The sequence below is a fragment of the Salvelinus fontinalis genome, chromosome 35, assembly GCF_029448725.1.
Source record: "Salvelinus fontinalis isolate EN_2023a chromosome 35, ASM2944872v1, whole genome shotgun sequence".
Taxonomy (NCBI): domain Eukaryota; kingdom Metazoa; phylum Chordata; class Actinopteri; order Salmoniformes; family Salmonidae; genus Salvelinus; species Salvelinus fontinalis.
This window is the reverse complement of record NC_074699.1, coordinates 27,766,356-27,787,145: the sequence shown is the minus strand read 5'-3', so window position 1 is coordinate 27,787,145 and position 20,790 is coordinate 27,766,356. Positions and strand designations below refer to the sequence as shown.

Here is a 20,790-nt window from a genome sequence, read left to right as displayed (position 1 = left end):
TTCTGGCCATCATCAAGAATATAATTATTATTTTTTACATTTGAACGAAACGTGGTCTGCAATCTGCATAGGCATACAGCCCGGACGTCCCAATTCTTTCCATGCACTTCGTTTCTAATTTCACTCCGGTGAAACATGGATTAAAATGTATGATGATTAACAGAGAGTTACCCTAGGCCTAGACGGTGACGACGAGTCTTCTAAATCCATCACATCAAGCCTTTGAAAGACAAGAGGTTTTCGGGACCGGTCGATTCTTTAATTAAAGATTCAATGGACTGACAACAGCAGGAATGATGAACTAAGAAATGTGACTTCTGCTATCGCATAATTTTTTATGACCGATCAACACAACCCAGGTGTCCTCATTGATTATGTCTACATCCGAACTCAGATTGTTTGACACAATCATGCAAATCACTTTTAAATTATTTTAGAAAGAATAGGCTGCTTCACAACAAGTGCCAGTCGAAAATGAGAGGGGAGATACATTAATTGACCAGTGATGTAGATCCATGATACAGTATTATTTCATAAGTGCATATTTAAACTCAAATGTAAAAGTTCAATCCACAAAAAAATATTTGATCCCTCAAATAACATGAAAAGACAACATTTCAAAAGTGAAAACCCTCCAATTATTCCAACCCCCCCATTATCTCCAATCGTAAAGCATACATAACAGATAGAAAAAAAGAGAATGAAGAGACACAAACACTCATGATTTTCTTTTGGAAAACGGATGTATTTGAATAATAGAGTAAAGAATGACAGTATCTTAGTTGTTAGTAGGTATTAAAGTGTAGAGAAACTGGACCCATAAAGATCTTCCAACTTTCCAGGAAAGTGCATGTAACAGTCCGAAGGTTGTCAAACCTAATATATATTTATATTTATAAAAACACTATCATTTGTCCCCTAGCCAAGATGGACTTTGTCTTATGAGCTTTATATGTACATTTTGTTGTGATGGAATTTCTAGTTCCCACGTCTCACAATATTTACACAGACGTCAACACATATGTTGCACTTGATGCCAATGAGGATGCTGAGGACATAGCAGCAATGTGGAAATCCAGCAGATGACCTATAGGAGAATCCCACCCACATGATTGGCTCTCTTCTCAGTTCAAACCAGGAGGTGGACCTCTCCGAATTCATCATCTCCTCTAACAACACAACTGTTTTGTGTTAAACTTAACACCAAAAAGCAACAAAACCAAAAAGATAAAGAAAAAAAATGGAACTATGGAAGAAAGAAAAAAAAGTACAATACATAGAATAACATTAATAAACAAAACAGGTTAGGCCTACTGTAACTCTAAATAAACACTTGAAATTATCGAATGCTTGCTTTTTCCTTAAACAAAGATCAACAGCGGTTGATAAGGAAAGGACTACAGTGTAATCATAGTCCCTTGCCTGAAGTCTCAATGATTCTTTTCATGGGGGAACGTTAATACACATCTGTTAGACCATCTAGAGTAGATCAGTGTACATTATTTACAGCCATTCTGTTTCACTTATTACAGATCTAATGCATCTCATGAACATCAACAGTTGTGTTATATCTATATACTACAGACAAAAATAACTTAATGCCAAGGTAAAGATATGCTAAAGTTTCAAAAACTTACTTTCAGCTCATACCCATTCTGGCTGTAGAACAGAAAAAAACTAACCGTTAATGCTTCCACTTGGTTCCGAGCAAGGTTATAATCACTAATAAATAAGCTCCTTAAAACTATAACATGTTGTACATTGTACAAAAAAGCAACTTCTCTTCACACTCATGTTGGTAAAGTTTCAAAGGCAAGCCAAAGCCAAGACACTTTGTCTTTGCCATGTTCTCTTTCTTTCTCTCACTATGTGTGTGTGTGTGTGTGTGTGTGTGTGTGTGTGTGTGTGTGTGTGTGTGTGTGTGTGTGTGTGTGTGTGTGTGTGTGTGTGTGTGTGTGTGTGTGTGTGTGTGTGTGTGTGTGTGTGTGTGTGTGTGTGTGTGTGTGTGTGTGTGTGTGTGTGTGTGTGTGTGTGTGCGTCTCTGTGTACATATGAGAGGGAAAAAGTATCTAGTTGGTGGCAATCTCTTTGTTGTCCTCCATGAAACGTGTGAATCGGAAGTGGGTCCCGTTCTCGGCATTGGCCATTTTCTCCAGGCCAGCCAGAGCGGCACTGGATTCTGTACTGTGCAGCTTCTCCAGGTTGCCTGTGAGGCCGCCCACGGGTGAGCTGCCACCGTTTCCCATGCTCCCCGACAGAGACGGCAGGCCTCCGTTCTGGATGACAGAGATCTCGTTGGTCTTCATGGCCAGGCCGCTGGAGAAGGCTGCAGCGTACTGGTTCCAGAAGCTAGCCGGGTCTCTGTTGCCCAACCTAGATGCCATGTCCTTCTGGAAGATCTCTGGGAACTTGACAGGGTTGGTGCCCAGGAAGGCCATGGAGCCGTCTACAGAGAGCCGGCGGCCGCGTCTGGCAGGGGCGCTGTTCCACATGTGTGTGCCCATATGAACCTGGAGAGAGAAACAGAGATACAGACAGAGGGAGAGAGAGAGAGAGGACGCAAATTAGAAATATTTCAATCTTGGCCATGACAAAGGCACATAGTAACAGATGATGCAATGGAAAAAATTATAATAATAAACAGCAAGTTAGTATTAAAATAGTTCAGCACCCTAGGTGCAGCAGGAGGATTGGTGCAGTGAGCTGTGAACGGCGTGGGGACGTGGGCATGGTGTAACCATTTTATTATGGCTAGGATGAAATACTGCATTTAATCTGAAACCTTCATTCAAACGTCTCATGAGGGAGACCCTTGTGCTTTGGTTCAAATTGCAGTGCCCACTCTCATTGCCCTGGCCAGTATTACATCTGACGTTTACCCCTGCTATGCCCTTTCCCAACGAGGACAATGTATTTTTCTTCTTCTTTTGATCCTGAAAGGATGAGTCTTTTTAAATCAATGTAGAAACATGGAGGTGTCAGATACACAACTGATTGTGTTGTCTAGAGTGATAACATGTTTTAAAATATCACTTGCTAGAAATTATACATTATTTTAATAAAAACACACTACAAAATCATAGCATCAGCAAAATGTGAAATCTTGCTACAAATAATAAGGGTATTGTTTTTTTATATCATCAAGGGTGCTGATTACCCGGTAATTGCAATCTGGTTATACATTTGACAGTGCTTCCTAAATATTACGCCTTTCTATGTTTCGCCCCCTTGATTTCTCACAGTTGAGTGGTGTGATCACATTTGGCCCTTCAGTTCCTGTTTATCTCTGAGGTTTATCACCTTTTCCAAATGATCAAAGGGAAACTGGGATTTTCAAGGGGTAAACTCTGGAAAACTGAGGATGGTTGCCTCTGGTTGCCTCTAGTAACTGTAGTTAATGCTGTTAACTGAACCATTCCCAGCTGTGCTCTGCTGATCACATTCTCAGGTTTCTACCCAATAATCATATTAATGGGGTGATTCAACCTTTCCGCTGAGCTGGTTCTTTCATCAATTATAGAACATTACTGCCTCCGAATGGCACTGACATAACACACTTCAATTTGTTGCTCAAAGTTGTGGATCAAAATTCTGGTGATTTTTATACTCCTCCTATAGATATTCATGAATAAATATGTGAACATTTTCCAATTCCATTCATAATGTTTTTAAATATACAATTGCCCTGAGATATTGAATATGTGTGTATTTTACCTATTGTATTCATAATGTTTATAATCATACAATTACCTTGAGATTTCCTTTGGTGGTGAAAGCCCGACCACAGATGTGGCAGGCGAAGGGCTTCTCCCCAGTGTGGGTCCTCTCGTGTATCTGCAGAGCGCTGGAGGAGGAGAAGGTCTTCCCACAAGTGTTGCAGTAGTGCTGCTTGGGTGTCCGGCGTGGAGGGGCAGAGGCCGAGAGCACTGGGGATGTAGAGGCCGAGGTGGTCACCAGGCCGTGGGGCATGTTGCTTGCCATGTCCTTATGGTGATCCCGGTCCTGGTGGTCCCTGTGGTGTTCCCTGTGGTGTTCCCTGTGATGGTCGATGTGGTGGTCCCTGTGGTGGTCCCTGTGGTGGTCCTGGTGGTGGTGGAGGCCATGGAGGAAGCCGTTGACCTCTGATTTGATCATGGAGGACAGGGAGTTCACAGAGAGGAGGGAGGGGGTCGGACTGGAGGAGAGGCTGGTGTTAGAGGGTTCGAAGAGCTGCGAGGGCAAGTCCCTCATCTGGTGGGTGAGCATGTGCTGCTTCAGGTTGCCCTTGGTCGAGAAGCCCCGGTTACAGGCCGTGCAAATGAACGGCCTTTCTTTGGTATGGCTTCGGTAGTGGATGTCCAAGGCACTCTGACATGCAAACGTTTTCCCACAGATGTCACAGGCTGTGTTCTTGAACGTGCCGCGCTCACGGAATGGGAAGAGCATGCCCAGTGGGTCTTTAGACGGGTTGCAGGATGTCAGGTCCAGGGCCCCGATGCTAGAAGGGTGATGCTGCATGAGGCTGGCACTGATGTGATCCAGGGACATAGCCCTCTGGTGCCTCTCCTGTCTCTCCTGTCTTTCCTCCAAGCTGGGGGATTTACGTTGATGTTGGGGGTGCCCATTGGTAGGGGATGGGGGCTGCATGGAAGAGGTAGATTCTGACAAGGCTGGACTCCCGCCACTCGGGCTCTCGATGTCCCCACCCAGGGATGAGGAGTCGTTAGTGAGGCAGTCCCCTTCCATTGAACCTCTGTTCCCCATGGCCTTCATTTTGCTGGCCTGCAGCTCCTCTACCAGTCTCTGGTGGGGGTTATGGTGGCTGTGATGCTGATTGTCATGGTGGTTGTTAAGCTGATTGTTATGGTGGTTGTCATGGTGGCTGTGATGCTGATTGTTATGGAGGTTGTTGTGGTGGATTCTATAGTCAATATCATGGTGGGTATTGTGGTAGGCGTTGTGATGGGCATGATGGTTTTTATCTTGCCCGTCCTGGACGACCATCTCAGGTTGAGAGGGGGAATTGCACAGGCTGTCTTGGGAGGCATCGGCTGACTTAGGGGTGTCTGGGACGCTGCTATCAGGGCCATCTTCCATCCCTTCCACACCCTCCATCCCCTCCATATCATCATCAGAGAAGTTGTCCAGATCATCAAAGTTCTCATCGAAGTTCCTCTCATCAAAAGAGCCTGTGTCGGAGCCCATGGACTCAGGGTAGCTGTCTGGCAGTGGGGTGTTTGGGATCTGCCCTCCCATGTGCATGCGGATGTGCTGCTGTAGGACCACTGCGTTGGTGAACTTCTTCTGACAGATGGGGCAGGAGTGATGGACCCTGAGTGGAGGCATGGCCCGGTGGACGGTGTAGTGGGTCTTCAGGTTCCCTTTGGTGGTGAAGGCTCTGCCACACACTTTACACTTGAAGGGCCTCTCTCCAGTGTGAGTACGGTAGTGCATTTTCAGAGCGCTCTGACAGCTGAGCACACGGTGGCAGATGACACACTCATTGGGGTCCGTCAACTTCCTGTCGATGTTCTCCACCAGCTGCTGCAGCTTGGAGGTCTCCGACCCCTGGAGCGGGTCCAAGAGGCCCCCGAACGGGAACTTAGCCTTGAACTGCTCAGACATGAGGGGCATGAGAGGGTTGGTCATCATAGGCGGGCTATTGGAGGTTGTGTATTCTGTGTTGCGCTCAGACTCAGAGCTCACACTCGCCATGAAGCTTGACGAGTGATTGCCCTCTTCAGTTTTCCCGTTTGACGTAGGCAGGGCCGCAGCTTCTTCAGACAACCCGTCGTTGCTTTTTATTGATGGCTCAGCAGCGTCACGACCGGAGTCAGTCTTTGTAGAAATTGAGGGGCTGGTTATGGCTACCGAATGATCCTCTTTTTTAATGAATGGCGGCAGGCTGGGCATGGTTGGTGGGAGCAGCATGCCCACTGACGAGGTCAGAGTGGAGAGAACAGGTTTGCTGTCCAGCCAGCTGGTCACAGGCTTCTCTGGAGGCATTGACATACCATATGGAATGCCGGTGCTCGTTGGAATATTGTCTAAATGCTCGGGGACAGGGTATGGGTTCATCTGAACATGTGGATACTTCTCTTTATGACGCTGGAAGTGGACCTTCAAGTTACCGCGGGTGGAGAAGCGATTGCCACAGATGTTACACTTGTACGGCCTCTCACCTGTGTGAGATCGCAGGTGGATCTGCAAGGCACTGTCACTCCCGAACACCTTGGCACAAAACCTGCACTTATGCTTGAAGAACGCCTCCTCTGAGCTGCTCTTGGGTTCAAATGAAGTTACGTTTGGTGGCTTGCCTTTCCTCTGGGCCAGCGCAGCCAGAGAGTTGAGGTCCTCCATTGTGGTGCAAATACTGGGCAGGGAGCTGGAAAATTGGGTGTTTCCAGATGGGGGCTGAGGTGGATGTGGATTAGTTACAGGGTTCAACAGGCTACCTATCCCAAAGGCTGGCATGGATGACTTAGTGTGTGATGGGTTACTGAGCTGAGAGTGGAGGTTGCTGCTGATCGCATGTATTGGCCTCTTGTCAGATGACGACTGGGCGTTGTTGACTGTGGACGACCCCAGTGAGCTGATGCTCTGAGATGATTCACCGTTGCTGGGATTGTTGCTCTGAGGTAGCTGCGCCCTTTCAGCCAGCTGCTTCAGGCTGCTGATGCTGGCAGACTGGCTGGCCAGGCTCTGTGCTAAGCCCGCAGCTGCAGCCAGCTGCTGAGAGAGATGGGAGCTGAGCGTGGTCAGTGGGTTGGCTGACGGCCCCAACGAGCCTCCTGGTGTGGAGATGCTGGGGGGCACCTGCATTTCAGGGGACTGGGAGGCCAGCAGCAGGATCTGGTGACGGATCTGTTCAATGAGCTGCAGCTGGTGGATCTGTTGCTGCTGCAGGCCCAGGAGTTGCTCCATCAAGGCCGGCACTGCCACCCTGGGTCCTCCGGACCCAGACCCAGAGGAGCGCTGCATCTCCTGGGAAAACTGGGCCACAGCCACTTTGGTGCTCTGCAGGTTTTCGATGATGACGTTGCTGTTGATCATAGAGATGCTCCCCAGGTCAGTCAGGTTGCCGAGCGGAGGTAGCTGAGGGGCAGAGACGGTCGAGGTGCCCGGTGCTGGTCCGGAGCTGTTCCTGCTGGAGCTGTGGCCATTTCCCTCGCCCGTGTTCATGTTGATGTTACTGCCTCCCTCCATGTGGCTGCTGCTTCCATCATTGTCGTGGCCAGGATGAGCGTTGATTCCGGAAACGTCGACGTCCATGGATTCTTCTTTGTCGAGAGCGTTATGCTCCAAAAGGTCACTGCACTGCCCTTGATCAGTGTTATTAACCGTGTCATTCATCTGCTCATCAGGATTATGTGGAGGGGAGCCAGGCGAGAAGGTTCCGGAAGGGGAGGCAGGATTCTCATTCACTATCAGAACTAATTGATTCTTAGTGCAATTCTTCTGGTGTTGTTCAAGATCTGATAGTTCAAAGAACTCAGCACAACATCTGCTACAGACATGGGCATCTGACTCCTTGCAGGGGGGGTCTTCCTCCGAGCAGGGCTCTTCTGTGTCCCCTGAAAAACACAGGAGGGGGAAACAGAGGATTAGTGATTAGAAATGTTTTGCAGCTGAAGAGGCAGCTTTATCTATTCAAATTCCTTTGTTGTTAGTCTTAAGTTAATCAGTTTTACACATATCTGCTTGATATGTTCACAAAAAACAACCATCAAAAAAGCAACAATAAACCAAAACAATTGTGAAAAAGACCCCTTTTAATGTGGTGGCTCTGAGAAACAGGATAAGAAAAGAATGGAAATCAATAATACTTGTTCAAATATTGCCTAAAAGTGATCTTTGAAGATGTACATCTGGTTTCAACAAGCCAACCATTTTTTAAGTAATAATTTTCTATAGACAATCCATCAACATATAAAATACTATGAAGTGAGGACATTGGGGCTTAATGACATTTCATAGAGAAGCATTGATTTCCAATATTTCATACTCCTCCATGTCTACTTGTCCATTGAGCGCAAATCAACCATTTGAAGGACTTATTAGACTTTCAATTTGCTGTCAACTTTGCTGATTTTCAACTCGACTACAGGCATCTTGGACAGGTTATCCCTGTCACTAAGCTCATTTTCAACTCGACTACAGGCATCTTGGACAGGTTATCCCTGTCACTAAGCTCATTTTCAACTCGACTACAGGCATCTTGGACAGGTTATCTGGACAGGTTATCCCTGTCACTAAGCTCATTTTCAACTCGACTACAGGCATCTTGGACAGGTTATCCCTGTCACTAAGCTCATTTTCAACTCGACTACAGGCATCTTGGACAGGTTATCCCTGTCACTAAGCTCATTTTCAACTCGACTACAGGCATCTTGGACAGGTTATCCCTGTCACTAAGCTCATTTGTATCCAGTCAGGCGGCAATCGGAATCTGACAGCCACAATAAACAGAGCCTTTGGATTCCAGATCGTTCTCTCTAGCCACTCGGACACTCAACAAAGACAGTGCAAAATTATATATGCCATTATTGTACTGATATCACTAAGAATAATACATTTTGTTTTTACTAAAATATCTGTAATGTTTACATAACACATATTTTTATAAATATGTTATGTATATCCAATAAATTACATTAAATAAATAAAACACATTTTAGTACCTAATATAAAATGAAGAGTAAAACATAACGTATAAAACTTTGTATAAAAATTTGTAGTGATATAAATATGTAGGTATCACAGTGCTATATATATATATACTTTTTAGGGAAAAATAAAATAAAAACATAACTACAAATGGTTCAAGAAAATGAGTCAAGAACTATGAGTGGAGCTGCTGTCATATATATTAGAATGAACGGCTTGCTGCCCAAAACCAAGCAACTGGCCACACCAGTTTAAGCAACAGGCAATTCAATACCAGCCAATAAGAATATGCAAAATGAATAATTGTCTTTTAAATGTGCATAGAAACTGGTCTTGGTTATGCAATTTCCATTCAACAAACACAGGGGTCAGTGTGAAAAGAACAAAAGGCGAGGAACAACCCTGTGCCACTGCTGTGCTCCAGACTTCCTCATTCTATCTTCTTTCTGTCAAACCCAAATCTCACTGTTTAACATACAAGTTGATTTACAAATTGCAATTCTCTATGAATCCCTTTCATTGTGGGCCCCGGCGATCTACATTTTCATCACGGGTGGAAAGGGAGGAGGGTTAATTTGAAAATGAAACCCAGAGAGAGAGAGAGAGATAGAGAGAGATAGAGAGAGAGAGAGAGAGAGATGAGTGCGGCCCTGCCCCACTGAGACAGGATGGCTTCCCATTGTTCACACAGCATGGGAGCGGCGGGCTCATCGGCACGGCCTGGCCTGGCCTGCTCATCTTGGCCAACTCAAAGCAGATCCTGTTTAATTCAGGGATTATCTCCCTCAATGTTTCTCTGCTCTGGGACATCAGATAACGCAAAGTTGCCATGACAGTAAAACCCAGACTCACACCACTCTAACCATGCAAACGGAGAAGACTCGCTCCAACTTTAATGGTAACTTTTTAATATCAACCATGCAGCCTCCCCTGAACGCGTCAGTAATGAAAAATGTGTTTGATTTACCTCGTGGGAAGGAAGAGTAGCTTTGTTTGGTAATGGTTGACCATGTGAACAAATTAAAGTAGATTTTATGTAAGAGGAAATACATCAACTTGCACAATGTCCTGAATAAACTGCTGTAGAAAACACTAATGTAGCTAAAGAAAAATGTGAGAAAACTATCCAAAGTCAACAACAAAATGAAACCGCTCTTGAACCGCCCTTCAAGAACTTACCTAGAGGTTACAGGAGCAAACTTTTGCAAACATACAAAAGTGCACTATCAAAGCAAAAATGTAAACATCAAGTTCATAGCGGTAATTCTTATTCTCTTACTAGATTAAAGTGTACTGGAGTGTAGTGATGACACACGTTGAAGCCGCAAGCTACTATTTCCACATATCATTAATAAAAAATGTAAAAAGGATTTAAGATTCCATACATCCAAACGTTTGTTTAAACTGTCCAATGTAATCTGTAGGAAACCACTAAGAACAAGTGACTAGCTCAAGTTTCTTCCGAGACCTGTGGATAACTTATTTAGTTAGCCAGTCAGTAATAACTATCTTTCAATGTAACATTCTCTCATTCATCAAGTGAATGGAAACTGGACATTGTGGATTGTATCACATTGTGGATTCTATCTAAACATTATCATGTTTAGCGACCAAAATAACTATATCCAAAACCACAGAGAAAAAGAAATCAAAGAGCATATGCTCGAATGTAACGCTGTTATCAACTTCTCATAACATTCACTGAAACCACAATATATATGTCCCTAATAATAACAACGTACTTGTAACAGGCTAGGATTTGACCAACCAAGGGGTAAATTCCCCTTCTAAATCTCAAAGTGTTACTCTCAACACCCAGCACACCCCACCCCACCCCCTTCCTTCGTAAATACTCAGTGATTGTAAAGCAAATAGTGGTCCAATTAAAACAATCAAATTATTCCATCTCAAATGTGCTCTTTCACAAGAAACTATTTCCATACCACCACCTTGACTATTAAAAAGGTAAAACATCTCAGAAGCATGGAGTATTTGAAAGTCTTAAATCTATAATCATGTACTGACTTGTAATCATGTTTGTTTACATAAGTAGACATGCACTTAAAAAGAGATGATATTGAATATCCTTGTTCATCTTATGCCTTTATGAATAAAGAAAATGAATACTATGAAAATAACGCCAACAAATGAGAACAGCCACAATACACACAACACCCAAATGTCTACAGCAACAGTGCATAAATTAGTCAATGTTTAAAAAAATAGCTGAGGATTATCTCTGAATAGAAATAATGCATTACTCTGTATAAAAAGGATGTCCTAAAACAGCTAAATCTCAACATCATCATCATGCTACAAGGAGTCACCAGAGCACAGGCCTTCAGGGAGGCAGAAGAGACACATGCCAAAACAGAAAGCCTCTGATACAAAGGACAGAAGAGAGTAAATAATAAGTGATATAGAAATGTGGAATAGTAGAAAAGATGACAGAGTAGCTTTTTGAGAGTTCCTACGTTACTTTGTAGGGACGCTGGCTTCAATTCTCTTGACACTTGTGAATTCAGTAGAATGTCTGATGTCTGATGCATGCCTGAGCTAACCCACCTCCTCTCCAGCCCTCACACTGCTGGCCTCACTGGAAACATCCCAGTGAACACTAGATGGGGTTCCACTATAGCTGCCGTTTGCCGGATGGACAAGCCCCAGCCTTAGCAGCTCTGCCCTGATGACATGCTTAAAGCATAAAGGGGAGGAGAAGGGAGAAAAGCAAGCAAGTCCTTCAGCCGGGATACATCTCAGCCTTCCACTTTATAAACATTGGCAAAATGACAAGTGACTGAATCCCTGTTGTTTGTGGGGTACAACAGTGCGAAGGGCCGGAGACCGCCCTGCCGATCTCCCTCTGGGAGGGGCTACTCTTGCAGGGTGGAAGTGGATGGCGGTCACATTGATAAGACTCCCCCATCACAAATATAGGACAGAGTCCCTGTTAGGCCCCTGTGGCTCTGATCAGCGGGGTCAATGACGAGGTACAGGAGGACACACTGCGGCATGAACTCTCGTCAACTTCACACAGGGAGACACAGGGGGACCCTGGCAAAGGTTAAAACAGCTGAACATCCCACCCGAGAACTCTCCCTCTCTCTCGGAGAGATGAGAGACAGACAGACAGCCTTGACTTTCAACCTCATACACTAACTACCCAGCGGCAAAATGCCCTCAGCATCTCCTTAAAATGTATTCAGAATGTTAGCCTCCCTCTTTATATTTTGCAGAGACTCTTGAGGACTTTCCAGTTCCACACAAACAGGAGATCTCTCAGTCATGAGCACACATTCTAGAATTATCAACCCATTACCAGAAATACAAGTATTCCATGTCACTAACCCATAATTACAGGTATTGTATTTTCAGCTTGTTTAATGCATGATGCATTTGGGTTATTTATTGTGAAACTCAGTAGGCACCAGTCTGCTGACAGAGAATGACTAAAGTTACTATTCACTACTTTATTACATTTTAGGGAAAATGCAGCAGTCAAGGAAAAACAAGTATGATTCTAGGTATAGACTATGTTTTGCATTGATCCCTAGTTCCAACCAAATCATGCAACCGTAGGTAGCAGTAAATGCTTCTTATGCAAGGTTTTAGTTGGGTGAAACAGAGCTATATTTCCAGCTAGCATATTGTACTGCAAACAACATAGCTGTACACAAACAGAAAGAGCTTAAAACATGACTAGTTATATATGAAAAATAAGTCAAACCAAATTGGCTGTCGCGAGGAAAATATATTTCCATACAACTCCTCAGAAGGAAAATACATAGACAGTGTGTATGGAAAAATCTACCATATAGGGTCAGTTAAAGAGCCTCTAGAGTTTCCTTTCTGTAGGCTATATCATGGCAAACACTTCTAATAAACAGATATTAATACTAATAATAGTAATACTAGTATAATATGGGCTACTATAGAGCAGTAACTACAAACAAGTCAAATATAATCTGTATCAGAGATAGGAGCTTATGAATTCCTTTGAAAGTACCAGTGCAATGACAATATAGTCGGGAAAAAGACAGAGGCTAATCTAACATAAACTAATGAATAGAGAAAACGTAACATTAAAATCTACTATACATGTGAGACTTTTAAATACATCCACAATTCTAAAATGTTAGATCGAAACTACCGTCGTTTCACTATGACCATTCAACCATTTTGAAAAAAAATATTTCAGTAAATTGTACATTTGAGGCAATATAGAATATACAAACTTTAATAATCTGGAAATTGCTTGATATTTTTAAGATAGTGAAACTTAAACTTTGCCGAATCAAACTACTTAACAAAAACACTATAGGGTGAAAGTTATGGCTATGGGTGTTGTAGGCCTATAAAAAATACTTCCATATCCTGGTTTTCACAGCAGGTCTAAAGCACATCTTTAGCAATAGAACATTAAAGCCCAGCTTGTTGTAAGTCTCTTTGGAAAACATAATTTTATCAAATGTATCATCATAAGAGGAAACGTGACTGTTGGGTGGACTTAAAAGAGATGGTCAGCTGGTCACTCAGGAGTAGTGGAAACTCGCAAGGGTGACAAAGCGTTCCAAAAGCAACCAAGGTAGTTGCATAATAAAATTAATTCAACCACTGTCGCCATCTTTTTGATAGTCTCAACCACAACTTGACATATTCTTTATACTAGCTAATTTTCATGACATGAGGTAATTTGGTGCTGAGCTTTTGTTTAAGTAAATTAACACAAATCCTTGACATATTTTTGAAAAATGTAGAGACAAGTTAACTTGTTTATCTCGTAAAATAACAGGCCTCTGTCCCTCACTATTTATTTCTCTCTCTTTTTCTCTGTGTGTGTGTGTTTGTGTGTGTGTGAGAGAGAGAGAGCGAGAGAGGGGGGGGGGGGGGGGGGGGGGGGGTGAAAGAGAGAGAATCGGAAGCAGTATGTCATCTATACTAACATTTCACCTTTGAAATATCTTGAAAATGATGGTTAAGGAATATACACAAGGGAAATGTGGGAAGTAAACAAAAAGTGTGCATGCGGCCAAGCCTAAAACTATTATAATGTATTAAAATTAAATAATGATATACATAATAACTATAAGGCCATTATAGCTTCAGTGTTCTGTTGCATCGTGCACCACATTGAGATTGTGGTTTAAAAGCCATATAATTTGTAAACGAATGATTACCATCCACCATTAAGACCACAACATGTCCACAAACTGAAAATCGATAAGGTATTCATTGTGAGCAAATAATGTTTATATTTTCTTATCATTTCATTTGAATCCAGCCAATGCTTGGCAGAGAAATACCGACTTTGTAGACTAATAGAAACTTTACGCGAGTATGCAAATTATTATTTATTTCCTATATAGGCCTAAATCCAAAATAGAGGGCAAACATTTAAGAAAATACTGGTTATTTCGACGCACAAGTACTTGTCCGTGCATAGAGTACAGTTGGGCAACGATTGGAGTGAAACTAAGTCGACTACAAAATCAGAAAGTTGAACGAGCCTCTCGCTGCAGCAACTTTGCTTGCAGCAGCAATAGAGGAAACTTGCTTCAAAGTGTGTAAGACAAACATGTTGTTTAAAAAATCAATCTTTGTAGCCTACCACACAAAGTGTTCTAAAAAGTGAATACTAAAAGTGTAGGCGACATAGAAGCCTATGTCGAGGTAAAAGTAGGCTAAGCAGCCTAATAACAAAACTATAACGCATACACTTTTACACGGTTATATTTTGTAACATACAGTTTCATTCTAAAGTAATATGAACAACAAAACGCAATAATATTATATTTTCAAGAATAAAAGTTTTGACTGTGTCTTAGAGCGATATAGAAAAGGCACGGGCCATAGTTCGATCATAAAGTAGATAGTCTATACGTATAACAAATGTGTCTTGTTATGATAAGCTGATTTTGAGACTGTAAATTGCATGAATTCATAAAAAAAAAAAATCTAACTTAGAAAAATGGGAAGAGTTCCTATCCAAAAATAAACAATCATAAAAAGACAAAAACATCTGAAAACCAGCTATTAAAAGATAGTAGCGTGGATAAGAGCGATCCATTGCCAGAACTTACCATTGTGCTTGGATAAGGCCAGATGAGGGTCCGATTGGAAATGTTGCGGCTTTGCTTGTTTCCTCCGCGACATGCTGGCTCACACATCAGCCAAGAAAGAATAAAAAATTACTACAAAATCTGCTCAAAATTACAAAAATCGAGTCCATCCACAGCGCATTTGTCCTGTTATGATTATCAATAATGCTTTGCGATTAATCATAAGAGGGTTCTTTGAAAGGCGATTGGCACCTCGCCAGCCCCCTATTCAAATTAAGTCTCTTTAATCAATTAGGTCCTGATTTGCTGGGGACTCTTGTCTCTCTCTCAGCTCCCACCCAATGAGTTGATCCGTGTGGAAGAAAAGGCTGGGTTTTCCAACTCCCTTTAGATACAGTTTAACCCTTCTTAGCAACCAGCTGGTAGCTACGTAAAGCTTATCTTGGCTACTAGTGGAATGTCAGAGTCTTCAGTCCATGCGCGGAACCGTATCTTTCCTATTGACCAAGCAGCGATCAAACCCAGCAGAGTTAGGTCAATTTGAACTGACGAGACGCTCACCGTGAAACCTCCGTGATCTCACATACAAATACTTTCCACAACTCTGGTCGCTGTTACTGTGCATATCCCCCTTCCAGATTTGCACTGAGGTCGTTGTAATTCAGATATTGTATGTTGAAACACCAATACCTAATCGTTGGTTGGTGGTGCCTCAAGGCAGCGAGGAAAACGTTTATCGACTATAAGAGGCTCGTGCGTAATGGCACCGTAGGTGTCTCGGAAATCCAAGATATGTATCGAATATCCAAATCAGATTAATTTGATTATCGCCGAACGGGGTTAGTAACACGTTTTCATCACACATCGCATTCCGCGAACAAACAAACTTTAAGGGCCCATGTAGGACTGTGAGAAATGTTGAGCCCAGCCCACCTATGACGTGATTGGTCACTGGGCTATTCTATCATAAACCGACGGAGGTGCAATCTCTCTCTCCCCTCTCTCTCTCGCTAATTCTCATACGCATGTTTCGCGAGCGAGTGTGTGCGTGAGCGTGAGCGAGTGACTGACCAGTAGAGGGGACAGTAAAGAGTGTATGATTCTGTTTCGAAGGCATGAACATGTTTGTGTTGTTTATAGATGTTTACTATACATAGGCTACTTCAGCACATCATGCATACATTTCACGAATTTGCGCGTCATTGAAACATTGAGTTGCTTTCATTTCATACGTTGATTGGATTGTTTAGCGAAACTCGCTACAATCAGCATCTTGTTCAAATTGTAGCCTACAGTAGACCAGCATGTCACGGGTAGCCTATGTGTTTTTTTTGCTGTACGTCAAGTTTATAATTTCATCAGTTCTGTAACAAAAATTAGAACCTTATTGCGCAGTTGTAATGCAAAACAAAGCAGTTGCTATTCAAGATGTGGATTTAAAGAGAATAATAATAGTAGAATAGTATACATTTAAAACTATAGAGGTTACACTGAATAGACGTTGATCTTTGCTCCAAACACAACGATAATTGTGTACTTTTTCAACATAGATAACTACTGACATATACAACGGGGAGGAGAATAGGGCCAGACAAGATCTTTATTGATAAAGCATTATAATACAATATAGGTTACATAATAAGTGTTGAAAAATATAATTTATTTGTAACACATTGTTTTGAATATGTGAAGCCAATAGCTAAGTCCATTTTATAACCTACTGTATGTACGTTAGTAATTTTATAATAATAATAATACAAATCATAATATACAAATTATAAGAATCATAGTTCTAAAATTATACACTATTCGTGATGACTCCTGGAGTCATCCTTGGGAATGTTTGAAGAGAGCAGGAGTTCCCATAGGAGCTGCTCTGTGTCTAGTAGATTTATTGTGTGGAAAAGATAAACGAAGCTATCAGTCGGGCTGATTTTGAGAAATGAAGATAATAATGTTACTATAGGTGATGTCTTGGATGCCATTATTTTTCACTGAATATTTAAAGAGCTGCTGCAGGCTAGATGGATCTAGTCCTCTCTTGTTTCAGCTATCTTTTAGGACGAGTCCTATTTACTTATTAATGCCCGAGGAAGGGACAGGGGAAAAATATTGGTGATAGCTACTTTTGTTTGGTGGACACCGATATGTCAATACAGAATATCAATAAGTAATACATATTTTAAAATTTTTATAAAATTGAAATATTGTTTTCTATATTGTCGTATTGGAAGTGTCATTTACAGTATAGTCTATAGAATAAAGTTTTATGTTTACAATCCCTCAATATCTCAAAAGGTAGAAATAAGACAACAAAGAATAAAATAACCCAACAAAAATAAAGCCTATTCATACAGAGATGATAAGGAAACAGGAATACAATTACATATCCATATGTCATACAGGGTTATAATAGGCCTACTTGATACCCATGGGAGAGAAACTTTGCTGAAAATTATATCGGCGGTTAAACTAAGAGGGACAAGAAAATAGGTCTGCAATATTGTAATGTCCCGGGCGGAAAAATCAATGGCCAGTTAATTGATGTGAGTGTTGGTGTGAGATTGTAAACAGGGTGATTTGCAGCCCAGTCGAGCGAGAGACATTTTAAATGAGATTCACCCCAGACGCCCGGACTATACTGTGTTAACAATCACGGGATGAATGACACAAACAGCAAGAATTTTGGGGCACTCAATTGAAATAAGTGGAGGAATGAAAGCGAGGGATGGGGGTAGGGGTTAAATAAAAGCAGTCCGAAACTCACTCCCACATTGAGAGCACTGGAAACAAATGTATACATCTCTCGCTTATAATGAAAATATGACACAGTTATTAACAATGATATCATATTCATAAAGCGGGTACTACTAGAGTAAGACATAGCCTATACATTAAGATTGAGTCAATAAAAAATAAAAGTTAGTTGTTTCACTCAAGAAAAAAGTATTTATTCTTTTGAGTTTGGGAGAATATTTTTGCAATGCATGTAAAGTGACTGACGCTGTATTTTGCGCACACATACTCAGTGCGCGCTCACTCTCTCTGTCATGCGCAATCGATACGCAGCATATAAGAGTGGGGGATGCGTGGGACCATCATTCACTATTATCCCTGACATCCGATAATTGATCATTGCTCAGAAAACGCAGAGCGTTTGACCGCATAATTGAATAGCATAAGCAAAATGGGCATTTCCACCGCACCCCGAGACCTGTGTTTTTGGTGGATCCCATAGATCAGTCTCTTGCGAATACCCCCCCCCCCCCCCCCCCCCCGTGCTCTCTGTAATAGAGGGCTTTTGTGTAACACCGCATTCAACATGTAGTATTCACACACAGTGCTGTCGGTTTCTAAACACGATGCCCAAAGAATTACAACTAGTTGGATCACACTTTGAACTAGGTCAGATGCATTAGTGGGCTGGAGGCTTAAACAGAATCATAGAAGCTCTAAACAGCTCGAAATTATTTAATTAATGTAAAGAAACTAGACAAGTTGTTTCACGGATACATTTATGAGGGTTTTCAATCTGTAAAAAACGGATAACGGTCTGTCGTCTTCCCGGTATAGGCTACCGCCCATTACACTCCTCAAGGCATTTACTTACCCAGTAGGCCTACATTGTATCGGCCTAATTTACATGCGAACAGTTGAAGAACACGGGACTATTTTAAGATCCGGTATTTATCCAGATTCACTTGTGCGCCTCATGAGGATAAAGAGGCTTTCAATAGCAGATAAACGAGCAAATAACACATAATCAACTGACATGGGACAAGACAATACCCAGCTGAAAGTAGGAATTTTGCTTTACTAGAATGTTTACATTTCAGTTGAGTTTCTGTGCTTTACATGACATGCACGCCATGGTAGGCCTACTTCTAAACACGATATAATCAATTAGTCAGTATTTTAATTTCAAACGCAAGCATTTCACAATAATCATGATCAAGATAAATACTGGACAAGCAGAGGATGGCCTCATTCATGACACTGCCGTCCTTAATGCGGATTAAAGTCTTGATTAAAGGGATTTCATGCAGAGACCAGCCTGCTACACAAAGTCATAGTCATTTATTTTCCATGTGCTAACTTGCTAGAATAAAAAGTAGGCCTATGTCACTTCTAAAGGTTTAGAGTATTATACAACTATAACTAAGCTATTCGATACAAAAAACCCAAGATAACATAACTGTGGATATTGCATATTATATTGTTTCCTTAGTTGTTAAAATTATTTCAATACATATTTTGACAAAATAATATTATGACAACATGTATTCATTCATAAGTAAGTTTACACCCTGTCAATCATCTTGATTTTGTGATGTATCAAGTTTCCATCAGCAATAACAGCAAGAGAACTGACAACCCACTTAAAAATAAAAATACAATCATATTTTCTGTCAAACTCTCCCGTGTTTAAAACTCTATATAAGACAACACAATGTGCCATTTGGCAGGGATCCCTTTGAAAAATGGTCTGCATTAAAATTCAGTACCTGCCTCATGCAGCAGAGAATGATGTCCATTAATTAAGAGATCAGGCCTCTTCTATTGTCCTCTAGCAACCCTGCTACACTTGTGCCACAGATTGTGTCTCCCCATTGTTGCCCTCCACAACTTCCTGGAGCATTACTCCATATCAATAGGAACTTGTTTGTATTTACATGATCTTAGTTGGAGTTACAGCCTCTCCTTTCAGGTCTGGCTTGTTTGAGAAAAAACAAGCAAACATTCACAAGTGTCACAGTGGTGCCAGAGGTCACTCTGTTTCTCCATTGTGTGTGTTGTCAGGTTAGCTGTTGTCCAGGTACTAGTGCTGAGAGCTGTGGGTAGATTAATAAGTATCTGACCTAAAGGATTACTACCAATCAGAAGGAGTGAGGTGTGAGAGCAGAGAGCCAACAGTTGATCTCGTATTTAAGCCATGAGACACTTAGCTAGAGTATACATACAGGCTTCAGGATGTTAGCGGGGGAGTGAGAGCTCCTTTCAGCACCAAAAAACAAGGCACTGTGGGTTGGGGTTTGTAAAATTGTTCATACATGCTCAAATCCCAGGTCAGGTTTAATAACACATATGTATAAGGCTATTTGAATGGAATTATTTGCCTCTTTTGATTGAAGTAAGATTTAGAGTATTGTTGCACACACAGGGTGTTGTGTGTTCTTTTGCAGGAAGTGGTATTTGTGTGCTCAACACTTGATAAGTGGGTTTTGCTCTATTTAACAATTTTATGTGATAAATACATTTATGATATTAGATATTTGATTTTAAAAGTATTTGTGTAAAATCCATACACTGGACCTCAATGTCTGTTTCTCATTAGTTCAATCAAACCCCCAAGAGACCCAGAGCGTTTTCTCAATAGATAAACAGTCATTCCCAGAGATGCAATCATCAAATACTCTCCATAGTTATGATACAAATTCACTTGATTGTATTTGATGAAACCCACTCGCTTGAGTTGGAATAATGATAAACACCTTGGCACTCTGAATACCACCAAGATTCTAATTCTGGAATCCTTCATATTCTTTTAAAACAGATTCTGCTTTCATATGACTTTGACAAATTATATTTGGAAACAGAGATGCTTAGTTTGTTAAATGTTTCATGGAGTCAGAATTACACTGACATACATCCCTTCAGACATGGGAGTTAGAGGAGGACAAAACACTTTAAACATCTTGAAGAAGTTACAGCTGAGTGTTTTTGTATTTTTAAGACCGTGGAAGAAAAAAAATCTAAATTACACTTGAAATGATCCCTACAACACCACATACACTCGCAAACATTAAACATTACGTTTCTTCGGATGAACCAACCAACCAAACAGACAGTGTAACTTATTCCCCCACAAAAGGCCATGCATGCAGGTAACAAAATGGAGGGAGAGTGAGCGAGTCAGTGAACACCACGAAAACCATACGTCGTCGCAATAAATAACCCTGAAAAGTTCAAACATATCAAGTGGTTTATTTGTAACAGTCCTGGTCACAAGATGTTTATCAGCCACTGTCAGACAGCCATGCTGGTTGGCCAGCGCTTTAACTCTGTCTCAGACAGACCCTTATTG

General features: G+C 41.7%; 1 protein-coding gene across 1 annotated transcript; it reads right to left on the bottom strand.

Annotated features, from left to right (window-relative positions):
• Nucleotides 1–724: 724 nt before the first annotated feature.
• LOC129834654 (sal-like protein 1) lies at nt 725–15,602 on the bottom strand. The gene is made up of 3 exons (XM_055899846.1): nt 14,727–15,602; nt 3,751–7,553; nt 725–2,510 (listed from the first exon to the last, which is right to left on the bottom strand). Exons 1-3 carry the CDS (start codon nt 14,797–14,799, stop codon nt 2,070–2,072), a joined length of 4,317 nt encoding a protein of 1,438 aa, XP_055755821.1. The 5' UTR covers nt 14,800–15,602; the 3' UTR covers nt 725–2,069.
• Between the last annotated feature and the right edge of the window lie 5,188 nt (nt 15,603–20,790).

What these genes read in the sequence shown, in the direction of transcription:
- LOC129834654 (XM_055899846.1), bottom strand. Translation starts at nt 14,799, where the DNA reads ATGTCGCGGAGGAAACAAGCAAAGCCGCAACATTTCCAATCGGACCCT. An exon ending in GGCCTTATCCAAGCACAATG is followed by an intron (nt 7,554 to 14,726) that starts GTAAGTTCTGGC and finishes TGTGTTTTTCAG; the next exon opens with GGGACACAGAAGAGCCCTGC. An exon ending in CCACCAAAGGAAATCTCAAG is followed by an intron (nt 2,511 to 3,750) that starts GTAATTGTATGA and finishes TTCTCTCTCCAG; the next exon opens with GTTCATATGGGCACACACAT.